General features: G+C 53.9%; 7 protein-coding genes across 7 annotated transcripts; 5 read left to right on the plus strand and 2 right to left on the minus strand.

Annotated features, from left to right (window-relative positions):
* Positions 1-599: 599 nt before the first annotated feature.
* J4E88_002573 (uncharacterized protein) lies at positions 600-5075 on the plus strand (the record flags this gene model as incomplete). Its single annotated transcript, XM_049396233.1, has 3 exons — positions 600-604; positions 674-4841; positions 4893-5075. 3 exons carry the CDS (start codon positions 600-602, stop codon positions 5073-5075), a joined length of 4356 nt encoding a protein of 1451 aa, XP_049257581.1.
* Positions 5076-8931: 3856 nt separating this feature from the next.
* J4E88_002574 (uncharacterized protein) lies at positions 8932-10428 on the plus strand (the record flags this gene model as incomplete). Its single annotated transcript, XM_049396234.1, has 2 exons — positions 8932-9124; positions 9173-10428. 2 exons carry the CDS (start codon positions 8932-8934, stop codon positions 10426-10428), a joined length of 1449 nt encoding a protein of 482 aa, XP_049257582.1.
* Positions 10429-12087: 1659 nt separating this feature from the next.
* On the minus strand, positions 12088-14671 carry J4E88_002575 (uncharacterized protein; the record flags this gene model as incomplete). The annotated part of the gene is made up of 2 exons (XM_049396235.1): positions 12088-14444; positions 14572-14671. The coding sequence occupies 2 exons, from the start codon at positions 14669-14671 to the stop codon at positions 12088-12090; spliced, it is 2457 nt and encodes an 818-aa protein (XP_049257583.1).
* A 231-nt stretch (positions 14672-14902) lies between these two features.
* Positions 14903-16598, plus strand: J4E88_002576 (uncharacterized protein; the record flags this gene model as incomplete). The annotated part of the gene is made up of 2 exons (XM_049396236.1): positions 14903-15054; positions 15104-16598. 2 exons carry the CDS (start codon positions 14903-14905, stop codon positions 16596-16598), a joined length of 1647 nt encoding a protein of 548 aa, XP_049257584.1.
* A 2040-nt stretch (positions 16599-18638) lies between these two features.
* J4E88_002577 (uncharacterized protein) lies at positions 18639-20518 on the plus strand (the record flags this gene model as incomplete). Its single annotated transcript, XM_049396237.1, has 2 exons — positions 18639-18854; positions 19004-20518. 2 exons carry the CDS (start codon positions 18639-18641, stop codon positions 20516-20518), a joined length of 1731 nt encoding a protein of 576 aa, XP_049257585.1.
* Positions 20519-20916: 398 nt separating this feature from the next.
* J4E88_002578 (uncharacterized protein) lies at positions 20917-23071 on the plus strand (the record flags this gene model as incomplete). Its single annotated transcript, XM_049396238.1, has 2 exons — positions 20917-21503; positions 21550-23071. 2 exons carry the CDS (start codon positions 20917-20919, stop codon positions 23069-23071), a joined length of 2109 nt encoding a protein of 702 aa, XP_049257586.1.
* Positions 23072-23876: 805 nt separating this feature from the next.
* On the minus strand, positions 23877-25781 carry J4E88_002579 (uncharacterized protein; the record flags this gene model as incomplete). The annotated part of the gene is made up of 1 exon (XM_049396239.1): positions 23877-25781. The coding sequence occupies one exon, from the start codon at positions 25779-25781 to the stop codon at positions 23877-23879; it is 1905 nt and encodes a 634-aa protein (XP_049257587.1).
* Between the last annotated feature and the right edge of the window lie 835 nt (positions 25782-26616).

Consider the following 26616-nt stretch of genomic DNA (forward strand, 5'->3'; position numbering starts at 1 on the left):
CGTAGGCTCTAGGGTGTTCGATGTTTTCCTACATTAGCTTGATATAATAGTTTAAAATTGCGGACTAAGACTGATGGGATAATATGTAGGGTACCTATGGGAGGGCAAAAGTAAAGGTCGACTGGTGGTAAAAGAAATGAAGTTTAGCATATGCCAATTCGCGTTGGACCTGCATGGCTCTTTCCAGTCCAGTCTGCACGCATTGTAGTCAATGTGGAAACTCATGCGATATCGACGTGAGTGATGCATCGACGCCAGGTAATAGATGTGACGATTGATGTGACTCGACGATGAGCTGTCATTTACGGATGATGTGGTGAGTGCAGGCCAAGTGAGTGGCGCCGTCTCCACAAGTTCCCAATACGCTAGCCTAGCTCGTCTGCGGCGCCAGCGATATCACGTCGAGCTGTCGCCCTTCCTCTTGCATCGCCAATTGACCTCTGCGCATCACCGCAGCCCGTCACCACTCGACCCCGTCTGCTCGTCAGCGTTCTCTTCGTCCCTTCTCTGTTTGTCACCGGCAGCTTCGCGCTTTCCTCACCTGGGCTTCGGCCGCGCACTCGAATTTTGGGTCCTGAGTAAAGTACGTCGGTTTGTCCATGGCGTCACTGTGCTGGCCATCGCGGCGGTGACAGCGCGCCTGTATCCACTCGCATTCATTAACGTCGCCCAGATCTGCCCTAGTCTCCTTCACCATGTCGGACCTGCAGGAGCTGCTTGCCCGTCTCAACGGCGGCGCATCTGGCAACCAGCAACAACCACACGGCTACCAGCACCCGTCTGTCTCGTCGCCTCTCTTCTCCCCCCAGCCCGGCGGCCCGCAGCCTCATCACCAGTCTGCCGTCATGTCGCCCAACTCGTCTATGGCCAACACGCCCGCGCCCGAGCCCGTGTCGCAGCCCACGCCGCAGCAGCAGTCGACCAACCTGCTCAACCTCCTCCGCTTCAACTCGCAGGGCGGCGGCCCGTCTCGACGCGTCTCGCAGCAGTCGCAGGCGCCCGACATTGCGACCAGCATGGCCAGTGTCATGGGCAGTAGGACGCCCTCTCACAGCGCCGCCGCCCCCGCGCAGTCGCCTGCCGCCGCCCAGCAGAACCCCCAGGACCTTCTCCTACGCCTGCTGAACCACCCCAAGCCCGCCCAGACCAGCGGCCGCTCGTCTCGCGCTGCCTCCGTGCTCTCTCCGCGTGCGTCCAACAAGCCTGAAACGGTTGTGGACGACCTCGCGCAGGACCTCGCAGACGCCGAGCTCGAGCACGTCTCGTCTGACCCCACCGTACACACCCCGGGAGCCTCTTCCCCCATGAGGATGTTTGGCTCCGACAGCAAGGAGCAGTCGTCTCGCTTCCAGCCCGACGCCGCCTCGCTTGCCCCCAAGTTCACCTACGTCAACCCCTTCGACCAGCTCGAAGCTGCTAGCCCCCGCAAGCACACGCCGATCCAGCAGGGCTCCAAGCCTCCTGCCCCCAAGATGGAGATCCTCAAGAAGAGGGCAGTCGATGCTTCCTCGCCCGCTCCCCAAGACGACGCTCCTGCCCATACACACGAAACTGTGGCCGAGGCCGTGAGCGACCTGGGCGAGCAGGTCGGTCAGCAGATCGAGGACGCCCTTGCTGAAGCCGAAGCCGAGGCTTCTGCTCTGCCCCAACCTGAGGAGCTTGCAGAGGTCCAGGAGGTCATGGCTGAGATTGCAACCGAAATCAAGGACGAGTTTGCCGACCCAAGCACAGCCAAGGACATCGAGGCCAGCTTGCCCAAGCCCATCGCAGCTGCCTTAAAGGAAGTCGCTACCGAGATTGCCCAAGACAACGTCGCGGAAGACTGGGAGACCGCCGAAGCCGAGGAGAGCCTCGCAAAGGGTGAGGACCAGACGGTAATAGTCTACAGGTTCCCCATGCGCGCCTTTGCCTCCATCCAGGTCAACCAGATGCCGCCTCGTCGTCTCTACTTCGCCAACGAGCTCTTTATGGACATTGCTCGCTTGAAGAAGGACTTTGACCAGATCGACCGCTCCCTGGTTTCCGCCAGCAAGAACTTCATCGTATACGCACTCGTCAAGAAGGGCGGCTTCCGCATCATCCGCCAGGAGAACGGTCAATACCGTCAGGTCTTCGAGAACCACCAAGAGCGCATCTTCAACATCGCCTTGTGCACCTCCGCAGACGACTCACAACAACCGCTCGAGAGCATCCTGGGCATTGGTGTCAACGGCACTGTCTTCTGGACTTCTCTCGACCCTGCTCGCGAGGACCAGTTCGGCGAGAACCTCGACTCTCAGGGTTTGATGCTTCCCCCGTCGCCATCTCAAGATGATAACACATCTGGAGGCCAGCTCAAGACTCGCGCGAAACCATCTTCGCGTCACCCAGAGTTCTTTGCTGTTGGCAGGGGCAAGTCCATCCACATCGTCTTCCCCAAGGTTGCCGCTGAGTATGCTCGGTCTAAGAGCCGCATCTGCCACACGGAAAAGTACCTCAAGGAGCGCTCCCTCAAGATCCTCACTGGCAAGGCTGGTAAGGACTTCACTTTCAGCGAGGACGACACCATCATCGTCTCACTCGACAAGGCCGGCCGCATGCGCTTCTGGGACATCCGTACCCTCACCGAGCCAGACCTAGGCAACCCTCACAGCCCTCCCCGCCAGGTCGAGGTCTCCGAGACTCTGCTTGAGTTTCACACGACCACACCCAATGCCAAGTCGTGGCCCACTTCCGTCTTCTTCTTTGACAAAGACAAGCCATATACTAAGGGTATTGCGCTGCGTTATGTCATGGTCGGCATGAAGCAGAACCACGCCTTCCAGCTGTGGGACCTGGGTCTCAACAAGGCCGTGCAGGAGATTCACCTGCCTCACGAGAACGAATCGGACGCCATCTGCAGCGTATCGTTCCATCCCCGCACTGGCATCATGGCTGTCGCCCACCCTACCAGGAACTCGATCTTCTTCGTCCACGTCTCCTGCCCGAGGTACAACCTTCCTGCTCTAAGCCAGGCTGCCTACATCTCCCGTCTGGCAAACAAGGGCGACAGGGGCCAGAACAATCTGCCTCCAGTCAACGCTACTGCCATCATGACTAGCATCACGGAGTACTCTTTCGCCTCCAAGGGACAGATTAGGAGCCTGCACATGCTCAACGAGCCCGCTGGACCTTCTGATGTCGACGACCCTGACAACGCCGCTCTCTTTGAGCTGTACGTCATGCACTCCAAGGGTGTCTGCATCTTGCGCATCCGACGAAGCGATCTTGGCTGGAAGAAGGAGGGCGAGCCCATTCACCCCAAGGAAGCTGAGGAAGAAGGCGTCATCACCATCTCGCAGCTCAAGCCACCTCAACCTGTCACCGATGAGTCATCTACTGCTGGTGACACTCCTGCGCCCAAGTCTGTCTCTGACCGATCTGCGCGTGAGCCATTGAAGAGGGAGAGCAGCACCGCGTCCAAGCAGTCCATCAACCCCGAAGCAGCGATGCGCGCATCTACTCTCGCTAAGGTCGAGAGCAAGCAAGACGCAGCTCGCGCAGCTATCATTAACGGTGGTGACAAGTCAGAAAAGAAGAAGAAGAAGCGCGCGGCCGCCACAGAGACATCTTCCCAAGTCTCTACAGCGCCTTCAGCTGTGGCTTCCACTGCTCCTTCCGCTCGTATGCCTGCACCTGCACCCGCGGCTCTGCCCCCGTCTTACGCGCAAGCTGCTCAAGCGACTGCGCAGTCCAAGTCTCCGGCACCACCTGAGCCAGCCGTTGCGCAGGAGCCTGCCAAGTCCAAGGCTGCTGACACCACCGAAGCGCCGGAGTGGGCCAAGCAGCTCATCAGCAAGCACCTCCAACGCCCAAGTGCCGCACCTACCGCTGCTCATCCCGCAGAGGTTGATGCCAAGAAGCTTGAGGAGGTCGTACAGGCTGAGATCACCAAGGGCTTCTCGCGCGAGCTGGACATCATGTACAAGCGCTTCGACGAGGACAAGCGTGTTATGAACGCAGCCAACGGTGCCCATCAGCAGGCCATTCTGCGCCAGGTGTCTAGCACACTCAACGAGAACGTCGAGGGCGTCATTGGCAAGATGGTCAGTGACAACATCCGCAACGTCGTGCTTCCTGAGGTGCTCGCTAAGACCACTGCTACCGTTGAGCAGGGTCTGAGCGCCAACCTCAAGCCCATCCTGGCTCAGCAGTTGTCCAAGGAAGTTCCTGATGCCGTGTCTCGATCCCTTAAGCAGCCCCAGATGTTCCAGTCACTCTCTGACCAGGTCTCGAAGAAGATTGTTGGTAACTTCGAGCCTATGATCGCTGCCTCAGTTGCTACCGTCGTCAACCCCGCCATGTCGAACTTGACCAACATGATCGAGCGTCAGATCGGTGGTGAGCTCCGACAGGCCCATGCTCAACGCCGTGAAGATGCTGCCAAGATCTCCGCGTTGACCGAGGTTGTGCAGACATGCCTAGAGACTATTCAGACTATGGCTGCCAATCAGATTGAACTTCAATCCCAGGTCGCAAAGCTCCTCGAGGCTCGCCAGGCTCCAGCTCCCCGACAAGTACAAGACTCGCCTGCTGCTCCACGTACCCCTCCCAAGAAGTCACAGGAGGAGCTTGAGATCGAGTCTATCCACCGTCTCATGTCCGAAGGCAACTACGAGATGGGTACCATGCAGTGGTTGCAGTCGCCTCGCAGCGCCGCGCTCTTCGACTCTGTCTTCGTCCGCTACGATCCTGCCTACCTCAGCCAGGTGAGCCCGCTGCTCGCGCTGTCGACTGGTGCGGTCGTATCTGAGCATCTGGGACGCAACCTGACGGAGCGCCTTGTCTGGCTCAACGCTGTATTCCAGAGCGTCAACCCCAACGTAAGTACACGGCTGCAAACCCACCATGCTCTTGCTAATGAGACGTCACAGGACCAGGAAATTCGCGACATCATTCCAAAGATCATGGACGTCGTCATCCAGCGCTTGACTGCCGCATACATACAGCTCAACGAGAGCACCCCTGGCAGCCCGCTCCTTCGCGCCATCTCTCAGCTGGTCAACAAGTGCAACGAGATGACTCGCGCCGCTCAGCCCTTCAGCCCCCGTGGTTGAAGACCGAGGTGATAGGGCAGCAATCTATTCGTACAGTAATGAGCGTCATGTGCTGAGAATGCCTTGACATGTATCATTGCTCAAGGTGTTTGGGCATCTGCTTGCGCCTTCAGTATCGTTTGATCATTGCCTCTTTGCAAGTCTTCGTTGCCTTGTCTTCGACGTCATGATCATAGGCATACACGGAGCGCGCATATACCACGGCAGGCCTACGACACCAGATACTTTACACTCCTTTTCAGTTCGATTTTCCTTTTCTTTCTTTTCCAATGTACACATAGATTCATTTCCTTTCCTTTCAGATACCCACTGTCTTTACCTTCCAGCGATCCACTCGCCGAGCGTCATGTCAGTAAACAGTCTAGTGATGCTGGAATGCTCACGTCTTTTGACTGTTTCTGCACTTGTGTTCTCACGACGAAACCGCTGGATTTGGGGATGATGGGGTGTGTAGGCGGTCTATGATCTTTCTCACGATCTGGCATGCTATGAGTGAGGTATCGGATTGACGACTCTTTTTTTACGAGTTGTCGGCCTTTGAGCTCAAGCGTTAGGGAGGATGAAAGCATGTGTACGATATTTTCTTGCGATGGTGGATGCATATAGTAACGGCGTGGGTAATGGCTGGAGTAATACACCGGTTACTGGAAATTGTGTTTTTTATGATGTTGCGGCGGGGAGTGGCGTGAACTACACCTCGCACCAAGCGAACTTCCACGTTGACGATTAATAGCCATTGATCTGCGCGCGTACGCACCCTTCCCGCCATCCACGCTACTCGCGTGCTCCTCGTGGGTGTTCGGCAGAGCAAATGCAGACAATGGGGCGATCACGATGAGACATGCCCCGCGATCCGCCCGTCCGTCGCATGAATCGTCGCAGATTGCCCACCCCATCCACTTTAACCCCTCCTGAAACACCACATGAAGCCAGTCACAGCCTTGTGTCGTCTGCGTTGCGACTGGGAACTCGCTGTTCCGTGCAGTGCGTGAGGGTATTGTGAGGGTGCATTTTGCATTGTGCCGCAACGTGGGTGTCAAGAAATAGTATGCGCGTCGCGTGGCATGTTGGAGTGGGCGAGCAGATGGGTTGCAGGTAATGCTTACTGATACTACTATGACTGAGGAATCCATAGATGAGAGATGCCTGGCTTGGTTTTACTCGGCTTGTTAGTGTTGTGGAACTGGTTTCCTCCATTCTCCGTTTTTCGCTTCTTTCCTTCTTTCTTACCTCGTGTCCTCAGTTTTTTGACTTGCACTTCCGTCTTTACGTACTATACTGGTTATTTCTTCTTGACGCTCTTTTTGGATTAATTGTTTGACGGGTCGTACATACACATACACGAACTACGCCGCGCAATATAGACGGGAGCTACGGCACGACACGATACCAATACGTTCGTTATACTATACGCATACGCCTCCGCCACTTCCTTCTGAGGAGATCGAGACAAGGACGGAAGCAGAAAGAGTGTAGTGGGAAAAAGAAAAGAAGAGAAGAAGAGGCACAGTCACAATGGCGATCAACTGGATCCTACCCGTTCGCGCGGCTCAAGCTGTACTTTCCATCGTTGTACTCGGGTTGATGGCTTATGGTACGTCTCCTACCCATCTCCCCTACCCTCCATCCCTCCACCATCTCCATCATTCACGCGCACCAACTAACCCCCCCCCAGTATCATCATGGTGGTCAACACACTGGCGCCAATCCTCCCCGCTGGAAATAAACTATCTCATCTTCGCGCCCTCATGGACCATCCTCAGTCTCATTCCCCTCCTACTCACCTCCCTGCCTAAATTCTCTCACTTGTCTGAGAAAGGCAGTGTGAAATGGGCTCTGTTGGGACTGGAGGGCCTGACGATGTTGTTTTGGTTTAGTGGGTTTGTGGCTCTTGCGGTGTTTTTGAGCGGGAGGATTTGCTTTGGTATGGTGAGTTTAATCTTCCTTCCTATTTGCCGTTACTTTAAGATGGGGTGTTTGGGGGCTAATGTGTGGAATGAATAGGTCTGTGATGTAGCCCGCGCGAGTACGGCTATCAGCGCGGTTTCGTGGCTTGCTTGGGCTGTCACGTTTGCTTTTGGTGTTGTTGGTGTTGTCAAGGGACGGCGTAGTGGTGGTATGGGCATGACGTTCGGTAGCAAGGTGCCGAAGAGCAAGGAGGTGGATATGCATCAGGGTGTATAAAGATGTCTGTCTCGGTGGTGGGGCAGGGGTGCATGTGTATATGACTTGGGAACTTGCGATCATCAGGTATGATTGCGGCGTGTTGGTGGCTTTTTGGATATCCTGCTTTGCTTTGAGCATTGGTTTAGTCGTAATGCAAACTTCTTTAGGAGTATAACCTTGTGTTACCTAGTGCTGTGTGACGTGATGCTGATGCTTGTTGGAGGAATTTATCTTATTCGCTAGGCTAATCATTCGGGAAGTACATTTCGTGGAAGTATAGAAAGGACTCTAGAAGCTGTGAGCTGGCTACCCGCGACTGCTTATTGTAGTGAGGTTGGAACTTGTGCATGTTTGTCTAGGTGCTACCACCATCGCCTCGTACATCGCGGAGCATACATCTGGGCACAAGTCCAATGACCAGCCCGGACCAAGATTAGGACCAAGTTCGACTCAATGGCGCACACTCCTGCTCGTTGGGCATACAGTCAGGCGGCCATCGCCGGTACAGTGACAGCAGGTATTGGCATTCAGGCAATCAGGCGATAATAGCAGGAAAGCTCTCGGCAGCTGTGTCGCCATCTGTCACTTTGTAAGTATTCCAGATAATTCTGATGGACCCTAGATTGTCAGTACTCTACATGACTGCATTAACAGCGCATTTGTCATAGAAGCATGCGATGCCTTGGTCATAAGGAATTGAGGATGTCGACATCCGACCCGCGTGGTCGATGGCGAGTTCTAGCCTCGTTTCGAAACGCTTGGTATGTAGCAGTGTGCCGAGGAGGAGATTTTGTGGATGCCTTATAACATGCGTTGTATGCCTGATGAAGCCATGCTGAAACGTAACAGAGACGCAAACCGCCTGGAACGGCAGCCTCGTCCGCGACGTTCGAAGCGGACGGCAACAAGACACTTCTTTCTTCGATAGATGAGATGATAGTCGTGCAGTAGAAATGAGATGCGTCGCAATGCTGCTTGTCATAATTGATGGCCGTGTTGATTGATGCGTTCGCGAAGATAACTGTCAGCAACCCCTCAATGGTTCATCGGCACTGCTTGACTGGTCATAGCGCCGACGCTAGCGTCTAACGTACCTGCGGCGGATCTGCTCCAGGATTCTGATACCTGCAACACCACGCCACTGATTTTCGTCACAGGACAAGAACTTCTGCATCTCGGCTGACACCATCTGACAGCGTTCTACTCGCGTTTCTCGGTTCTCGGCAACGCGTTTTCCACGACGATGCCAGTAAGAGCATGCTCTGTCCACCGGGGCCCGCATAGAAACAAAGCGGCCAGATGCCATCCGACTGAATATAGCAACGATGCAGGGAATGCAATTCCAGTGACTTGCCCCAAACGGCAAAGATGCCGCTCTCGACTTGTTGGCGGGGAGCTTGGCGGGGAGCTGTCAGTTCCCAAACCTTCCGCAAATCTGGATGCAGGGGCTTTTTTCAAAGCTGCGCTCGAGCGCTCGCCTGATACGTGTGCGAAGCGTGTCAGCGGCCATGGCTGGATGGATCTGATGGCCTGCGAAACAAGTACATCTTCTCTCGCTGCTTCGCTGTCCAAACATTCTTCTTTCCACTTCTCCAGCTTCACGCGCGCGTAAACATTGATCGTATCCGCAGAGGTTTTCTTGAAACATCAATCCGGAGAAGAACGACTCGTACCTCGAGAGAAAGCAATCATGCCGAAGACCGCTGTCTTCACCACCATTACGCCGTTGCCGGCGGGCATCACAAGGAAGAGTGTGCTCGACATGTACCGCGATCATCTAGCTATGATCGACTTGAACCCGTTGGTTGTGGAACGGTTCAAGTGCAGGCCACCTAGCTATGCGCCGACTGACGAGTACTGGTCGATGTGGTACACTATCAAAGGTGAGTACGTTTCTACACATCCACCATACAGCCGCTAACATGTCCTAGACAAGGTCTCATATCTACCGGGTGGCCTGGCGACAGGTTCTGTGTCCTACCACGCTTGCTTCAACGACACAGCGGAAGGTCTCAACACACACGTGTACGCGCCGCTTGGGCTCGATATCCAAGGAAAGTGGACCGTAGGAGGACGGCTGCCTGGCGAGCCAAAGCCTCCGGCCGAGCCTGGCCTCAAGACTCCAAGACACGGACTGTATATCCGGGAAGATGTCAAGATGACCTGTTCGTCGCTACTGTTGAGCTTCGTCAAGAGAACATTCAAGGACTCGCACGGCAAGCTCGTAGACAAACTGGTCGAGAGAGCGCACATCCTGGAGTCAAACTTCGCGAACGAGAGATTGCAAGCGCTTCGGAATGTTGCGCCTGGCGAGCGAATGGGACACGGTGACATCTTCATCGCGCCACCACCAGACTACGACTACCAACCTTCTCCCAGATACCTGCAGGTCCCCTCTCCTCGCTTCGTATCACATACGCGAAGCCAAAGCGACCCGGTACTCTCTCCTGGCTTTTCTTCTTCCTCGACGCTCAATGGTTCCAACGACAACTCGCCTAACCCAAAAGACCGCCCCATGTCCTTCACCTTCGTACGCGAAGAGAGGGAGGTAGCTTCCTCTGCACCCGAGCAAGGCTCCTTCCTACTACCAGCGACAACATACGATGGCGGCTTTGCACAAGTGCGCGAGCGATCGCAATCTTTGTTCCCTGGTAACGCCCCGGACGAAGACCTTGAGCGCATCTATTCGGAGCGCATGATCTCTCTGGCACCACTGAGCCCAACACAATCCCCCAAAGACTGGACACCGGAATACGCACCTCGAATCTCATACACGCCCAACGAGCGACCCATTTCCTTCACATTCCCTTTCGACCCAAAGCATCCCTTTGACCGGAAGTCGACATCCGAGACGTCGCAATCAGACCAACAAAACCTTCTCGACGACATCGACGACGCGATTGACGAATTCATGTACACTTTACCCGCAACCACATACAAGACACTACCAGCGACTACGTACGACCCAAAGCCGGCTGCCGAACCCACACTCTCCAGCGCAACATACAACCCAGAGCCAACGCTTTCGAACGCTACATACAAGCCCGAGCCGATACTGTCGAGTGCGACGTACGACCCAAGGCATGCGCGAAAGGACTCCGTCATGCCGTCGCAGTCCTACGCCGACGAGCCACCACCAGTGCCGCTGAAGGACGACAAATACAGGAAGGGTAGCATCAGGGGATAGTATGGGACAAGGTAGCTGGTGATGTTTGATGACCTTTTTGTATAACAGTACTTCTGCTTCGACGTTTTCATTTGGGGAAAAGCGTGTTTGGTGTTTGAGCGTTTGGATTTTACATATATACCCTCATGTATCAGGCTACCGGATAGGCTGGATGGAGTACCTTGGACCCTTATGTACAATACAAATCATGACAGCGGAAACGCAACTTTATAACCAGGTGTACAGACTACATCAAACTAAAAATTTGCAAAGTAGGTGACCCAACGTCAATGTAGACTCCAGGGTGTTCATTATTTTATCGCAGCACGCCTATTGCTCCGACCTCAAACGCCGATACTGCAACCCCAAAAGCAGACATAATCGCTCTTCACACCACTTAGCCTTCCACCCAGAAGGCTCCGGCGTGATACTCTCATCGCCCCACCCATCCGCCTCATTCACCAGCTCGACCTGCACCTCCGAATAAACATTTAAAACTGCCTCCAAACTACCCATCTTATCCGCACTCAGCCTACCCGAGAGATCTACCCCCATAATAGCTAAAATGGTTTCGACAAGAGAAGCCAGCATGGTGATACTCGTGGGGAGGTGCTGGTTGTAAGTGGAATGGTCCCAATTAGGAAGGGGTCTGCCATCCCGCTTGGCTTGCTCGACCGCTTGTGTGACCGCAGTGCGGTATGTGGAAAGTAAGTTCCAGATCTTGTGCCAGATTGTCTGGAGGATGGCGGTTGTCTCCAAGGGGTCGGTTAGGAGAGGAAGGAGGGTGCCGCGGTAGAGGTAGGATAGTGGGATGTCGTGAATTCCACCTTCTTCATCTTCAAATCCAAATACACCTTCCTCTTCCTCTTCTTCTGGGATGTCTTCGTTCCCACCTCCCCATTCATGCCATGGATACTCCTCTTCTTCAAATGGAAATTCATCATCGTCATCATCTTCATCTTCATCATCCTCCCCCTCTTCCTCCCCATCCCACACCCCGCCCCCCGCAAAATAATACTCCACATCCCCATCTTCCTCCCCATCCCCATTCACAAAACTCTCAAACTCCCCATCCCCCTCATACTCCACCTCCCCCTCCCCGTCATCCAAAACAAAAAGCTCTTGTCTGCACAAGGGACAGGTATTTATCCCTTTAGCGCTCAACCACGCAACGATGCAGGGTTCGCAGAAGACGTGGTTGCAGCTTGTGGTGTTGGAGAAGGAGACTGCGGGGTGGCCGGTGGTGGTGTTGTAGTCTTCTTTGCAGATTGCGCAGGAGGTGTCGTCGGGGGTGGTAGGGGTGATGTTGTGGGCGAGGAAGTGCTCGCGTGTAGGGAGGCTCATTGTGATGGATATGAAGAGGGTTTCTCTTGGTGGGTGGGTGAGTTTTGATGTGGTGGTGGATTGTGGTGAGGTAGGTGAAAGTCTTGAAGAGTTGGTTTGGACCCGAGGTGAAAGTCGTGAAGAGTTGGTTTGGACTAGGAAGATGATTTAGGGAATGAATGGGTTTTATACTCACAATGCTTGAAACCACTGCATTTTGCGGCTGGTCCTACCCGTGGGTAATACTTCGTATAATACTATGGTGCTTGCAAGACCTCTGGTTACGTTAATCCCCAACCACGGAACTCATAGCGCGGAACCTTCTCACATCCACTCACAACGCGTCTTACTAACGACCTACTCATCTCTAAAGATCCACTTTCCACCTCTCCTGTGTGCATCCAACCAGCGCTCTTGCACGATCGCCTTCTCTTGTTCCTTTGCACGTTCCCTATCTTCCTGCTGTTCCTGTGTCGTCGGAAAGTCCACTCGCCAGAACCCCGGCGGTGTTCTTCGTCGCTCGTAGGCCTCGCGATGCTTCCCGGACTCTTTCGCCATCTTCTTCGTCCGAGCTTGCAAAACAAGCTCTTGCCGCTCTTCGGATGACATCTGCGTGAGCTGCATGTTGCTGTATGCATCGCCCAGATAGTCCTCGAGTAAAGCCTCTTCTTCGGAGGGGCTGAGAGGTCCTTGTGCCTCCGCAAAAGCTCGAAAAGTGGAGCCACAACATTGCGGGTTAGTACAGCCCGGGAGACACATGCGATCTCCTCGCTTGCGCACAGTCTCGGAGAATGCGTAGCTGAAGCCTTGGTTGTATTCAGGGTTTGGCTTAAAGTCCTTGACGCTGAGCTCGCCGACCGGCTTATCTCGGAGGCGAACCTGATCTTTCAATGGTGATGCACGACTTTTGCGAGCACTGGAGCGCGTCTCGGGAGCCCTCATGGTCCATATAGGGCCGTCAGGCGTCGGATCCTCACGAGGGCTCGCGCGAGCCTTTGACTTTGAGCTGCGCGCACCCTTACTGACGGAACGTGTCTCGGTAGTACGTGTGGAACTTGCGGGAGGGGTAGGGTTTTGCTCGGTTTTGATCTTTATCGAACCTGACTTGGGGGTCTTCGGCGACGTCTTTCCTGGTGTCTGAGGACTCTTCAAAGCTTGCAATCTGTGGTTCATTTGCGCTCGAGCAAGGTGGGGCGGCAGCCGCGGCTTACGATTATTCGCAGGTAGTGCTTCGCCCGACTCTGCGAGGAAAGAATGCTTGTCTTGTTGATACTCTTGGACTTGCCGTGAACGCTTCGTGGGAGGCTCCTCAGACGCACTATTCACCACGTTGGGATCAAGGGGTCTCAACACAGCGTCTCCTGCTTGTGTGGGCTCATTCGGCTCACTAAAGGCTCGTGCTTCGATACTCGCGAAGGCGTGAGGCTCGCGCATGTTATCATAGATATCATGCAGATCAGTATCATCCAGGTTCTCGTTCTTAACGGCCTGCGTAAGTGGCGCGCTGTTACGCCTCTGCTGATGAGGCGTTTCCACAGGATCTGTGTCATGAAATATACGTGTCCGAGGTTGACGAGGAGTCTTGATCCCATGGGGCGCAGGATCGTCCAGATCCATCGTCTCGTTCCTAGTCATGTGGAAGGCAGGGAGTGGAGGACTACTGTGGGGCTCTTCTTTCACGCGATGAGGCTTTATTGGCGTTCCATCTGAAGAATGATCTGCGTATATCTCGAATCTGGACTTCGACGGCTGGCCTCGTTTTCGCTTTAGCGACCTCTCGGAAACGAATTCGGGGAAGTCGTCATCATCTTCAGCTTCCGTAGCTTGTTCAAATATGCTCCTCGGTTCGACCTGCTCATCCACTGTTGTTTGACTGGAGCTTGGAATCGCTGATCGATGGCCTTCGTCCTCTGATATTATTCGCTGGACGTGCGACGAGACACCGCCATTGTGTTCTTGATGTTGTTGTAGCTGAACGTTCCCTGACCGAGTGCTGGCCTTTGGAGTGACAGTTGTGGTGGGGCTCCGGGCTTCCTCGCCGCTGACTGTGGTCGGAGACGCCAACCGACTCGTCATCCCCAGAACTGAACGCGGAAGCGGGGCCATGGGAGCAGGAGAGGAGCGGTCCGGATTAGCGATGGATCCGGGAGTTCGTACAGTGGCCAATGAAACTGGACTGGAAGGTACATGAGGCCGTTCCTCCGGAAGAAGGTGAGCCGTCGCCATATGTGACTTGTCGGCCCCGTCTCTGGCCTCGCTCTTCGACTTTTGTTTCACTGCTTGCCGATCTGCGTACTCTTGCCATGCGCGCACGCTCTCTTTCATGTCCCTGTTCTTTTGCATGACGTTTGTATTCTTCTTCTGGAGATACTTCACTTGTTGAGACATGTCCCGGTACTTCTTAGTCAAGTCGCTAAACCGGGCAGCAAGGTCGTGATACTCTTCTTCGGTAGCCTCGTTTGCAACCCCGTGATCTGGTAATGGTGCAGCGGCCTCCTGTAGAGCCGCGAGTCGTTGCTTCAACTGCTCATTCTCGGTAGTAAGGTGGCGATAATCCTCGGACGCACTTTGTTCATCAAGTTCAGAGACATGCTGGTCGACTGGCCCCCTAGTTTCGAGCTGTTCTTTCAGGTGCTCATTCTCCTTGGCAAGACGCGCTGATTTCAGAATCTCGTCATTCAGATGTTGGAACAGTATCTGTTGGTTCTCCTCCTCTGCAGCAGGTCAGTATGTAACTCAATGAATTAGACAAAACGCGTACTTTGATCTAGCTCCTTCTGATGTTTCTCTTCTTCTGATTCATTTTTAGCAAAGATCGACGCGTTCATTGACCATACGTACTCGTCTTCCATTCCTTCTCGAGGTCAGGCTTAATGACCTCATCGTATACGCGCGTCCAGAGCCCTTTGTTCTGCTCTACCCAGGCTGAAAACTCCGCCATATTGGACCAGTCCGACAAGGCATGAAAACGACAGGTGTGACAAGAGATGACTCGATGTTCGCGTGTGTCCTGAATTGGTTGCAGCATTAGGCGGCAACTACGAAAGATACGCGCTAGTGGAGCGCGCAGTCACGCGTACGCACAGACACTCTGCGATAGCGATAAGACATGGTGCCATTCCGACATCCCGAGGCGCATTCGCCGCCGACACGACAGCCATAGCCCGGTATTATGAAGCGCGCATACGATGGCGATGATGACGGCGAGCATCCAGCCAAAGTACAGCGGCTTCTACATTCCGACAAACTCTCTCGATTGAGCGAGGAGCTGCTTGTGCGGATACTGTCTTTCGTACCCGTACCCTCGCTGCTAGTATGCCAAAGGTAGGTAAAGTCATCTTCGTTAAATCGCGACATTCGCTAACTGTTACAGGGTGTCAAAGAAGCTCAGTCGCCTTTCGGTCGATTCGGAATTATGGAAAGCCGCTTACTACCGCACATTCGTCCTCCCTCGAGCTTCGCGCATACCAGGCATCAGAGGCCCTGCCAACCCGAATCGGCTACACTACTCCTCGCGGCTATCGAAATGGCTAGAAGACGGCTACTTGGTCAAAGATGGAACACAAACGAACTGGAAGCAGCAATATCGGTTGCGGCATAACTGGACCCAGGGACAATGCGCCGTCAGTGAGATTGTGGTCGCTGAGAGGCCTCCAGACCCACCGCTGCTCGTGATGATGTCCAACAGCATCATCTATGCTGCCGACTCCATGTCAGGCCTGCGGGCGTGGAACTCGAAGAATGATAGGGAGCTACTGGCATCCACGGAACTATCTGGTGAAACAGATGTAGCTCGGTTGCCCATATCCATGGCCATAGATGCCTCGAATACGGACGATGACACGGAGCGAGTTGTAATAGGCTTTGAAGACGGCTCATTCTCTATTTACGCACTTAGGACGAATCGCAACAAGTTCACGAATGTCTTCACCCATCCGCCATCAACCAACGGAATGTTGTCAGCTCTCGCATACTCGTCGCCTTATCTCCTCACGATGACCGAAGACCACCTCCTCTCATTATACGCTTTTGAAGAGGTACCTGGCACGTTCGGGCTGTTGGAGGCACCGAAGCTGCTATACTCCCTACGATCAAACACTGCATGGCCACCTGTCTCGTTATCGCTGCGCACAACAGCACATACCATGACCGCCGCGATCGCATACTCCCTGCCGACGTACTTATCCGGCTGGACTGTTGGTGTGCAGGAGCTCATACTCTCACACAAAGGCGATCTAATTGAGTCACGGTTGGCTACTGCGGCGGACGAACACTCATTTACACTCTCTACGTACCGCGCGGCCTCTTCATCAGCACGCTCGTCGTCACCTTTACCAGATCGCGCCGACGAAGCCCTAGCACCGAGCGGGCCGAGCAGATCGAAGCCTACCTCCATGTCATACTCTCATCCGTATCTTCTCGTCGCGCATCCCGACAACACACTATCGCTCTACCTCGTCCGATCGACATCACAAGCATTGTCCATCAGCTCTGGCAACCGCCTCTGGGGTCACACGTCTTCGATATCTGGTGCCCATGTCGGCCTGCGCGGCAAGGCTGTGTCCGTGAGCAGACGAGGGGACGAGCTCCGGGTATGGGATCTAGAGGGTGGCATGAACTCCTCCGCGAACCGCAAGCGCTCAAGAAACGGACAATTAAGCGTTCGCGTACAGCCATCCAAGGCCAGTGAAGAGTACACCCAGGACGACGACTCGGGGCAGCAAGTGGGCTTACGGTTTGCGCTTGACCAAGGCTTTGACGACTCTTCCGTCAGTCGTGGTTGGGTCGGCTTCGACGAACAGAACGTCATAGTGCTGAGAGAGAAGAGCGAGGGCAGTCAGGCGTTAGTGGTCTACGATTTTACATGACCTGTCAAAGGCTCCGAGGCGTCAGCATCTGTTAACGAATATACCCCCATAGAACGCTACTGATTCAGACGAACATCGAACTGCCAGTATCTACCAGAGCTCGACATTGACGATACTTTCTCAGTCACTAGTAGCTGTCATCAGTTCACTCCTACACTTCCAAGGGGTCACATGCTTTATCTGCCGTATCCACAAGACACATTACCATTGTCCGGGCTCTCGTGACTAAGAGATCATCATGCATGGTCACTCAAGTCGTACATCATGTATAAGACACAGACCTGCGCTTACTATCCAAGCGTAAGCCTACCCCTCCAACGACTTCGTCCTGTTCGCAAACTTAACAAAATATCAGATATGGATACAAGGAACACGGCTTTCCTGACGCAGCAACCAACCGACAACGCCGAACTCAACGCGACTCCTGCAACTCCAAGCGATAGTCTGCTGCCAGCTCCGCTCAACGGGCTCGCATACGATAATTACAACCCTCTCGCAAACAACTTCGCAAACTCTTCCTCGGAGCGAACATTCTACCGACGTGGCCTAGATGGACAATTGTATCGAAGCGGCGACCCGTCGAACAGTAACTATATGCTCGATGTAAGTGGTAGCGGCTTTGGACATCGGCCTGCCTCATGGGTGTTCACTGCGCGTGCAACAATGACTATCGTTGTGGATCTTGATTTTGAAGAGTTGAATTCGGATACTCCTTTGGTAATGGAGACAGGCCGGCGACATCTGCGGAGGCTGTTCGAAGCAAGAGCTTTGGAGGTGTTGCAGAAGTATATGGATGAGGAGAGGAATGGACAGGGGGTTTGAAGGGCGTAAGGCTCGAGATTGGGATGTGATAGCTGTAGGTTTCTATCGATATCTTGGAAGATGGTCTAGGTGGGATTTGCATTACAGTGACATTGACGGGTTGGGTGTTGCCCGGATGGTGGTTTCGCACACATGTGACGTCACCGCTTGGACTACTATCTACCTAGGGAGGTAGCCGCATCTTTCCGCGACTTCCAACATCATCTCAACCCTCTCAAGACTACCACCTCTGACGCCGCGTCGAAAGCTTCCACAACATCGCGCGCGATCCTCAGTTCTGTTCCGTCTTTTCATAGTCACTCCATTCCACTGTCTCTTCTTCAACAGCCTGCATAAAGCAGCAATGTCAACGAAAAAAAAAGGTGGGTGTTGGTTCCGCCGTTCGATCGTCAGTAAAGGCCCCAATAAGCCTCTACCTTAGGTCTCGAGACCTTCGTTGTGGTAACCGGGCTCACGTTCCCGCATCTTCGACATCCACTCTCAAAAGCTGGACCAAAGTCCATTGCTGAGACGAGCTCAGAGTGCTTTTGCCGTTTGAGACGAGCAGTCCCGGAGGACACCGTTGCTCACCACCCACCGGCAGCCACTGGGGTGCGTGGATGTCGCCGTTCCGGCGATCGTAGGTAGCACTGCAAAAACCACAGATCGCATTTGAGCGTTGAGGTGCCGACACATAATGCTCGTCAGCGCAACGACACCTCATGGGACCAGGGTCGTAAGCGTCCGTCAACGTCTCCACCCCAATCCTTAACGCTTGTGAGCCGGGGTTTCAGGAAGTATTGGACAAGCTGTGTGAAAAGAGTGGAAGAAGACTTGTTAGCAAGGATGGCTGGAGCCCGCCCACGGCTCCAGATAATATGAACGAGGGGCTCTCGTGGGGATGACGTTACCTTGTCGGGCTCTCCAGTATCATCGGGCTCGGGTTGAGCTCATTCCATCGTCTCCAAGTCCACAGCCGAAAACGGTGTGAGGTGGAGGGTAAGGAGGAGAGTCGTTGGCAGAAGGTACGCAGGCTCTTATAGTCAGAGGGGCTACAGCGCGGAGGACTGTTGCCTCCGGGCTTGGCTCCTTTCCTCTCATCGTCTCATTGGCTGTTACGTCTGTTTGTATTCACCCGTGCACGGACCAGGCGACCGGCTGGGTCCCACCAAGGGATATTCGGCAGGCGCTGCGTCCATCCCCCAACGCGACCGGTTCTGTTGTCAATACTTTGCGACAATGGCCCCACGAGATTGTTCCACAGTTCCCGCCGATAGCGCGACCAAAGGCGCACAGAGCAAGCGACGATGGCAGTTCCCCGACAGTAAGACTTCTGCGGACGTCACCACATCGACATCTGTATCCAAGAAGTTGAAGCAATCACATCTATCATCACCAACACCTACTCGGCTCCTTGACCTAGACACCGCCTTGGTCCTTCAGATCGCCAAAGCAGTAAGTCCACATCACTCCATCAAAGGAGAACTCGATTCAGACTGCGACGCGGCCTGGAGGTTATGTCCTTTTTGTACTGGCACATATACGCTTAGACTTGCGTTCTTAGTCTGCAAACACCATGAAGGACTGGAGCTAACAGTGTTCAGGTCGGTCAAGAAGACCTTCCCAAGCTCATGCGTACCTGCCAGGCACTGTGGACCATTGGCCTCGATGCGTTGTACAATGACCAGGTGCGGTTTAACCTAGGCCCTCGATTCCCCCCAAGCGACAGCCTCGTAGGATACGGACCGACGTTCAGATACATCCATCGCTTCACCCGGGATGTGACAATCGGCATCACAGCACGTTCTGGCGCACAGGACTATTTCCAGATGCTAGCGCCGACGCTAGAACACACCTCGCTCACTTCGTTGATATTCACACAACCCGGGCTATCAGACGAGCACCAACAAGGGCCGACTAGGTCAGCGCTGAACGGACAATCATGGCTGATATTGGAAGATATGCTGTGCAACGACATTCGAGGCCTCAATCTCCGAGACTCCTTAAGAAACATTGACCTTCCGGAAGTCTGCGACCCACCTACCACCAATAGCTCCGGTCAACACATCGATGACACTCTTCTGGATAGCCGACTCATCCTCAAGTTCGTATCTACCCTACTGCAACCTGGCAAGCCCTTCCGATTTGCAGCCGCAGGCAGCAAGGAGACCGGGGCGCTAAGGAGAGTTGCCCGGCGTCTGCTCGAATACGTCGGTGTAGGAGCGCATATCGAATCTTTCTACATGCGTGGTTCTGAACCCGGCAAAGATAAGGGGATATATCGCAACCCCTTCTTGGACTTGGGATTGGAACAAAAGTTCGCACTCACTAAGCTCGTCTTCCACGATTTTTGCTTCAGAGATCTTCCAGCGAGCGTCGCCCACTCTGTCGACCTCTCGAGTGTGCGCTCGCTTCGTCTCATCCAGTGCTTAGACCCCGAGCGCCTGTTCTTCTACTTCATGGAATCAGATTACAATTCGAAGATCAACATCGAAGATCTGTGTATTCAGATACTTAACTGGGACGAGCCCCTCTTGTGGCGAACCCACGACTTCGCGTTTACGAACTTCATCACCAGTTTCAATAGCCTACAGTCAGTGTGTATGAAAGTATGCAACACTTGGGTTGGAGCCAGGTCTGAATACCCCAGGCTGATCGACATCTGGCGTTACCATCCCGGCCTACGGGTCTACGATGTAGATTTCGGAAATGAAAACGATCTTTCGCTCCGCGACATGGACAGTCTTGCATCGTACTGTCCTGGATTAGAAGTCTTTGGCTCTCGCGACATTGTGCTCGGTACTCCGATTTACGATGGAGAATGGAGCGAATTCGACGACGAAGCTCCGTATATCACCGAAACTCTGGCCGCCGAATTTCGAGAACTGAAGACGTGGAAAGTCTACTACAACACGGGACCCCTCTTCAAAAACGAAGAGGGAGATGACTTTCACCACCTTGTCGCAACCTGCCTCTTCGACTTCTTCCGCGAGGCTTGCGAGGAGTACAAGATCGAGTGCAAGCTCAAAACCATCATCTTGATCGCACAAGATGACGTCATCCCCGACCATATCTTCCTTCGTGACGGCCTGTCACAGGGTCTCACATACAACTTTTGAGGTATACGTTGGACACAGGTGTCGTGGGCAGTTTGGAGATTTGGGGGTTGAGGCTTACATGATGAAAACGCTTTGTAGATAACTATCCTCGAGAGGTTTGTAGGCATCTAGGTGTTTTGTTCGTGTCTTCTTGGGAGCTGGCGGTGAGGTTGTAGGATGTAACTACACATATAAACTTCAACTTGACGATATCCTAGGTTGATATAGACGTCTCGGGTGGCCGTACTTTCCGAGATTCTGGCGACCATGTGGGGGTGATCAGGTCGCTAATCTGCCAAGACGGCAAGCGCGATGACGTACCCCGCGTCGCAGGCGCAGCCGCGTCAACCATCTCTCACGTAGCCAACTATGGAGCCATTACAAGATTCTGGTCCTACCATACTTCACTCTCCACCACCATGTCGACCGCCAAACCGCTTACGCCCGCGCAGACGCACGCCCTCTTCGATATCCTAATCCACCACCAAGTCTACTCCGAAATCGAAGCCTTCAAATACCCCCACACCATCGATCAGTATGGCTACCCCTTCCGGAAGGCAGACGGCGTCCAGTCGACGAGCCCATTGCTACAGAACATGCTCAACAAGTTTGCGCTATGCAACCCCGCCATAAGAAACTTTGGCGAGAGCTGGTGGTCCGACAAGATCCAGACGCTAGTCGCTAGAATGGCCGAGGCGGAACTGAGCGAGAGTTACGATAAAGGCGCTATTGGCAGTCGGAAGGCCCTTGCAACGGCAGCGAGTAGCATCGCTGAGTACGTTGCACGAGGCATGTTGGGTGGATACTCAGCAACGAAGAAGAAGGAGAGCAAGAAGGAATACGACACAAGCAAGCCCGAAGACGTCATACAAGGCTTTGAGGAACTGGTCAAGGATGCGATATACGGGGATGCTTTGGATGATCTGTATGAGAAAGTCAAGGCGACGCCAAGACTGGAGGACCATTCCAGCAGTCTGCAGGCAGCGCACGAGTATATGCTGTTGAAGTGAGTATTTTAAGTGGCTATCCTATTCGCAACCTAACAGTCTCAGTGCTGCATCTTTCCTCCACCATGTCTTCGTCATGTCGCCCGACGGCCAATACCTCGTTCGCCTCCTCGAGAATCTGCACCGCCTCATACCATACACCGTCATCAAGCAGACATTGCGCGTTGGAAACGCAGCGACAATGATCAACGGCATGGTTAGACTAGTACTAGCCAAGCTATCGGTGACGGCCATGACCAACTGGATAGGCCTTACTAACAATACCAACGACGGCATGAATCTTCTACAGCAAATTCTGTCTACGGTATTAGCATGGGACACATCCGAATTCCAAAAGCGGGCAACGAAACTAGAGTCGTCGCGCAACGCGCCCGACAAGAAGGTCTTCAAGGCACTCAAGACATACGTCTACTCTTCACGGGAGAAACATGAGGCGGCGCGAAGCCAGTCAATATCCGAGTCGAAGTCCATCGCAGCTGTCATCCTCGAAACATCCGACCCTCCATACAAGATCGATGCCGAGACCCTGAGCGAACACCAACATAGCGTAGCCATGGAATACCTCAGCACATACCTTTCGATTCGCGACCGGGAGGAACTCACCAAGGTTCTCTGCAAATCCAACCCCGATGTCTTGACTTCCACCATACGCGACGCGGTCACCGGCATGGATCCCGTCATCCGAGCCATACACAACGCCGTCGATCTTTCGGGCACTATAACCGACGCGGAAGCTTTCATCACCGACCTGATCAAGACTGCCAAGCCAAAGAAGAAGGGCACAAGGAGCCGCGAAACTTCTAAGTCAAGACCGAGCTCACCTGACCCAGCTAGCATCCTCGATCAAGAAGCAAGCGACGCCCCCACCGTGGAAGACTTTGTCCAACTCCTCAAGAAGCACGCTCCCTCCATGCACAAGTTCCTACATCAAGTTACGAAGAACGCACCCGACCTCGCCCAAGATTACCTCGTCTACGCCAAACGCATATTCTCTGAGTTCCGCGTCGACGAGCGCGCCAAAGAAGCCGAAGAAAGAGGCGAAGGCGGCGCAGGCAACATGACAGCACCCCTCCACTCGCTCTTCGAAACTCTCAGCAAAGACAAACAAGAAGAGCTAAAGAAACTCCTCGACCAACACGAAAAGCATCTCACCACCCTAAAGTCCACATCCCAAACCCGTCTAGAATCCATCATGAAGCCCGCACCATCATCACAAAACGGAAAAGGCACAACGCACGGTCCAGGCATGTACCTCTCGCGCTGGAACGCACTACTCGACAGCACGCTCATCTCCCCCGCCACCATCCACGGCCCTGTGCGCAAGGGATGGGAAGTAAAAGGCGAGCTAGATGGCAAAGGTCTCAAGACAAATAGCTCGTTACTGGATAAGGACAAGAAACGGGATCGTGTTACCGCTATGATGGCAGACGGGACGGGAGACAAGGTTGAGCGGAAAGAAAGGAAGAGAGATGGGCTAGAGGAGGAGAGTATGGAAGTTGTTTGGGAGGGCATGAGGGATGGGTGGGTGGGTGTTTGTAGGGGGTTGGAGGTTATGGGGCCGGAGTAGGGGGGGCTTCGATGGGGAGGGGGTTGTTGGGTATGACGACAAGGATTGTGAAGGTGTTTGCTTGTATAGAAACGTGGAGAGGGGGATGGGAATACGGTGTACGGTACATAGATCGATGGTCAAAGGCTGTAATTACTACAATTGGATAAATCGTCTTGACATCACACACCCGTCTTGCTTGCCAAAGCTCATGCCTACCCCAACAGCACTTTCAAAGAGGGGCATCAGCCTGTACTTCGTTAGCCAAGCCGCGACATCCTGCATCTCGTGCGTAATGGCGCTCGGGAAGACAGTCTTACCGCAGGAACCCACGGATCCGCCGGCTGGTGCTTCCACTTTGACGTCGTGCAGATCACCGGATGCCGGGTGAAGCCGAGAACCGAGCCCAGGACCGTTTTCGTCTCGTGACTTTAGTTATTGATAGTATTTTGGTCATAATGCATGTGGTTTACGGGATGTGTGAGTGTGATCTTGTGATTGTGTTGGTTTTGCGATGGCGGGTGACGTGTGCTCAGTATGGGGATGAATGCGGAATGTTGCGGATGTGAATCACGGAAGTGAACGACACATGTTAGTTGCGTTGCATCCCAAGGTGCAGAAACGATGCCAGGGAACGACTTATTGTAAAGTATGCAGATGAATCATATTCATATCCTCTAGTCTAAATCATAAAAGTGTGAATGGTATCTCGTTAAACATGCATATGCCCAAACCTGTCGTCTAAAACAAGAAAAGAAGAGAAAAACGCCTCGAAGCTCCCCGTATCCGTACAACCCGCCCACTGGTAGCTATATGAGGTACATGTCTAGACCAAGACCAACTTCCCCAAAGCCTCCAGATCGGGTACACGGAACCCCTCTTCGCCCTCACCCCAAGCCACAGTACCTACACTGACTGTCCAAGCCACGACCACCATTCGCGCAACAAAAGCGATGGTACTGACATCCAACGGCAGCTCAGACTTGAGAACGTGTTCTATCTGCTTGGCTAGACTCCTCTCTTTCTCATCCATCGACGTTGTAACCGCTGGGCTCGCCTCCGTGATATCAGATGAAAAGGTGCTGGAGCGGTTCGAATAACGGGTACTGCGACGTGATGATGTGGATTGGCGCTTGCGCTGTTGCTGTTGTGGTTCAGATGGCGATGCCGATACCGGCGAACAGACTGTCTCCGCGCTTTTGCTTGCCGGAGTGGAGGCAGTATGCGCCGCGACGGCTTGTTGGTATGCCCGTCGCATTTCTTGCTTCGTTGCTTCCTGGACTGCAGCGAGTGCGTCTTGCGCTTTAAGGTCTGGTACGAGAGCCATGAGGCGCTCGAGGAGGGTTGTGTAGCGTGACATACGGGCTGTCTTGTCGGCGAGAGTGTCGGGTGTTGTTGGATCGCTGGCGAGTCTACCGAGGCGTTCGCGCTCGCGGAAGAGAAGACCCGCGTTTTGAGGCTCGTATAGGGGACCGAAGATGTTGAGGTGGGGTGTGTGGCGGTGGACTTTGTCGACGAGTTGCTCCAGGCGCTGGAGTAGGCGGGCGTGGGGGAGGCCAGCGGAAGCGATGAACTGAACGGTCTTGATCAGAGGTGAAGAGGCTAGGGGCGCAAGGCCGCCGGAGAACGGCAGTGATGCTATGGCGTCTAGTAAGGTGTTTGAGGTATGGACTTCGGTCGATGTGGCGAGGATGTGGAATCGTGCTTCGCGGGAACTGGGTAGCGAAGCGAGGAACTTGGACTGTGGCGTTCTTGCGACATATGGGTGTGTGTAAAGAGAAGCTCCTACTTGTAACGCCTCGAAAGATTCATCTGTAATGAGAATGCTGTGAACGCCGATCTTATCTTGCGAGTATGGGAGAGAACCAGCTGCAAGGTGCTTTGCGAAGAGTGGTGAGGTGCCTGAGCCTTGGGCATGCCGTTGCGATCTGCTGCGCTTTTGTTGTGTGAGCGTGACCTGGTGTTTCGCGTCTGTCATTGGCGAAAGAGCCATCGAGATGCCGAAGGCACCATTCTCCGATAACGCGTTTTGTTGGTCAGCGCTGTTGACCAACTGACTTCCCAGTATTACTGAGAGTGCCGCAAGTTCAGCAGCTGAGACCTTGACGCTCAACCTTCCATCCTCATACTTTGCAGTTTGACCATCTTTCACCCAAGCCCGCTGTGTAGCCTTCTGATCATCGTCTCGCAGTCCATTGTGCATCGATACCAAGGTAGATGCCGGCCTCTTCACGGATAAGCCCCTAGCCAAACCCATCTCAACCACCGATAGATCCAAGCTCTTCCTCGCAGTTTTGGGGCTAGGGTCCGTTCGCCGAACATTGGACATCGACTTTGACCGCCCCACGCCGCTTGCAGGTTTCTTTGCTCGAGCAAGGAACTTCGTCATGTTTCCGGGGTATGACGATCGCTCTGAGATTGGTCTGTTTCGAACTTCGTTCGCGAACGCATCGTACAAGGTTTCGAGTGGTACCTGTCCGGGATGTCCTTGGAGGTTGGTAAACAATGCGGAGGAAATCAAGCCCTCATCACCAGCCTTGATGATGCCCGACAATGTTGGCACCCAATGTCCTTTGCTAAGACTTTGCTTTGGGGTCAAGAATCTCTTCCACGAGCTGGAGATTTGCGTGAGTTGAACCTGCCGCTCAGTCTTGCCGTCCGTAGTGAACATGTCGTCTGTCGATGTGGTCTTGGGCTGCTTGTGCAGGAGGAAGCGTGTAACGAGTGCCATGGCGGCGAGAAAACAGAGTCCAAGTACGACGCTCGCTGCGACTATTTCTTTCGTGTGCATTCTAGATTTGGCGGGGGTTGTCTCTTATACAAAATGTCGCTTGTTGTTAGTAGGCCGTTAGACCCTGGCAGGTCTGACAGGAGGTAACCTTGTCGCCCAATCGGAATGCAGGGAAGCTGCCACTAATCCCTGCGTCGCTGTCTCGGACATGCTGGCAGCCGCTTCCTTCGTAAAGATGGTGCGAGGCGGCCAGGAGTCATCCATCATTCGTCAGCGCATCGTGCTGTCCCGTGGTTCGCTTCATTTGTCAGATAGTCATCGAAGCGGTCCTCTTTCTGCAGAGACAGCACGCTGACCGTCAAGTCCAAGAGCGAGCACGTGTATCGCGGGTACTGTAAGCTTCAGGAATGCCTGTAATAGCCACGTCTGGATGTTTGCATATCCAAAACAACGTGCGCTTCTGACTGCTGTCTCAAACAGCCCGGCTGCCAGACCTGTGAGATCAGAACATGATTTCCAACGACGCAGATCCTGATATCCACGCGACCCCACACGTCAAATCAGAGTTTGGCTCCACGGTTGCAACTGTTTCTGCCCTACAGGATCATCGTGGCCAGCGGAGCGTCGGACAAGGAAGGGACGAAAAGAGGTTCGACGCACGGGCCCTCTATGATGGCATCCCCGCGAGGTTTGGGTTGGAGAAGCGCCGAAATCGCCAAAGCGAATTACCGTTTCCTAGGTTTCAATGCGATGTAAACAACCGTGCCTGATGGAAAAGGAGACTGGCATAGTTGCGACGTCATAAGAGGTCGGGATAAGATGGGAGCCGCGAAGC

The sequence above is a fragment of the Alternaria novae-zelandiae genome (genome assembly GCF_023758075.1).
Source record: "Alternaria novae-zelandiae strain BMP 2774 chromosome Unknown scaffold_4, whole genome shotgun sequence".
Lineage (NCBI taxonomy): Eukaryota > Fungi > Ascomycota > Dothideomycetes > Pleosporales > Pleosporaceae > Alternaria > Alternaria novae-zelandiae.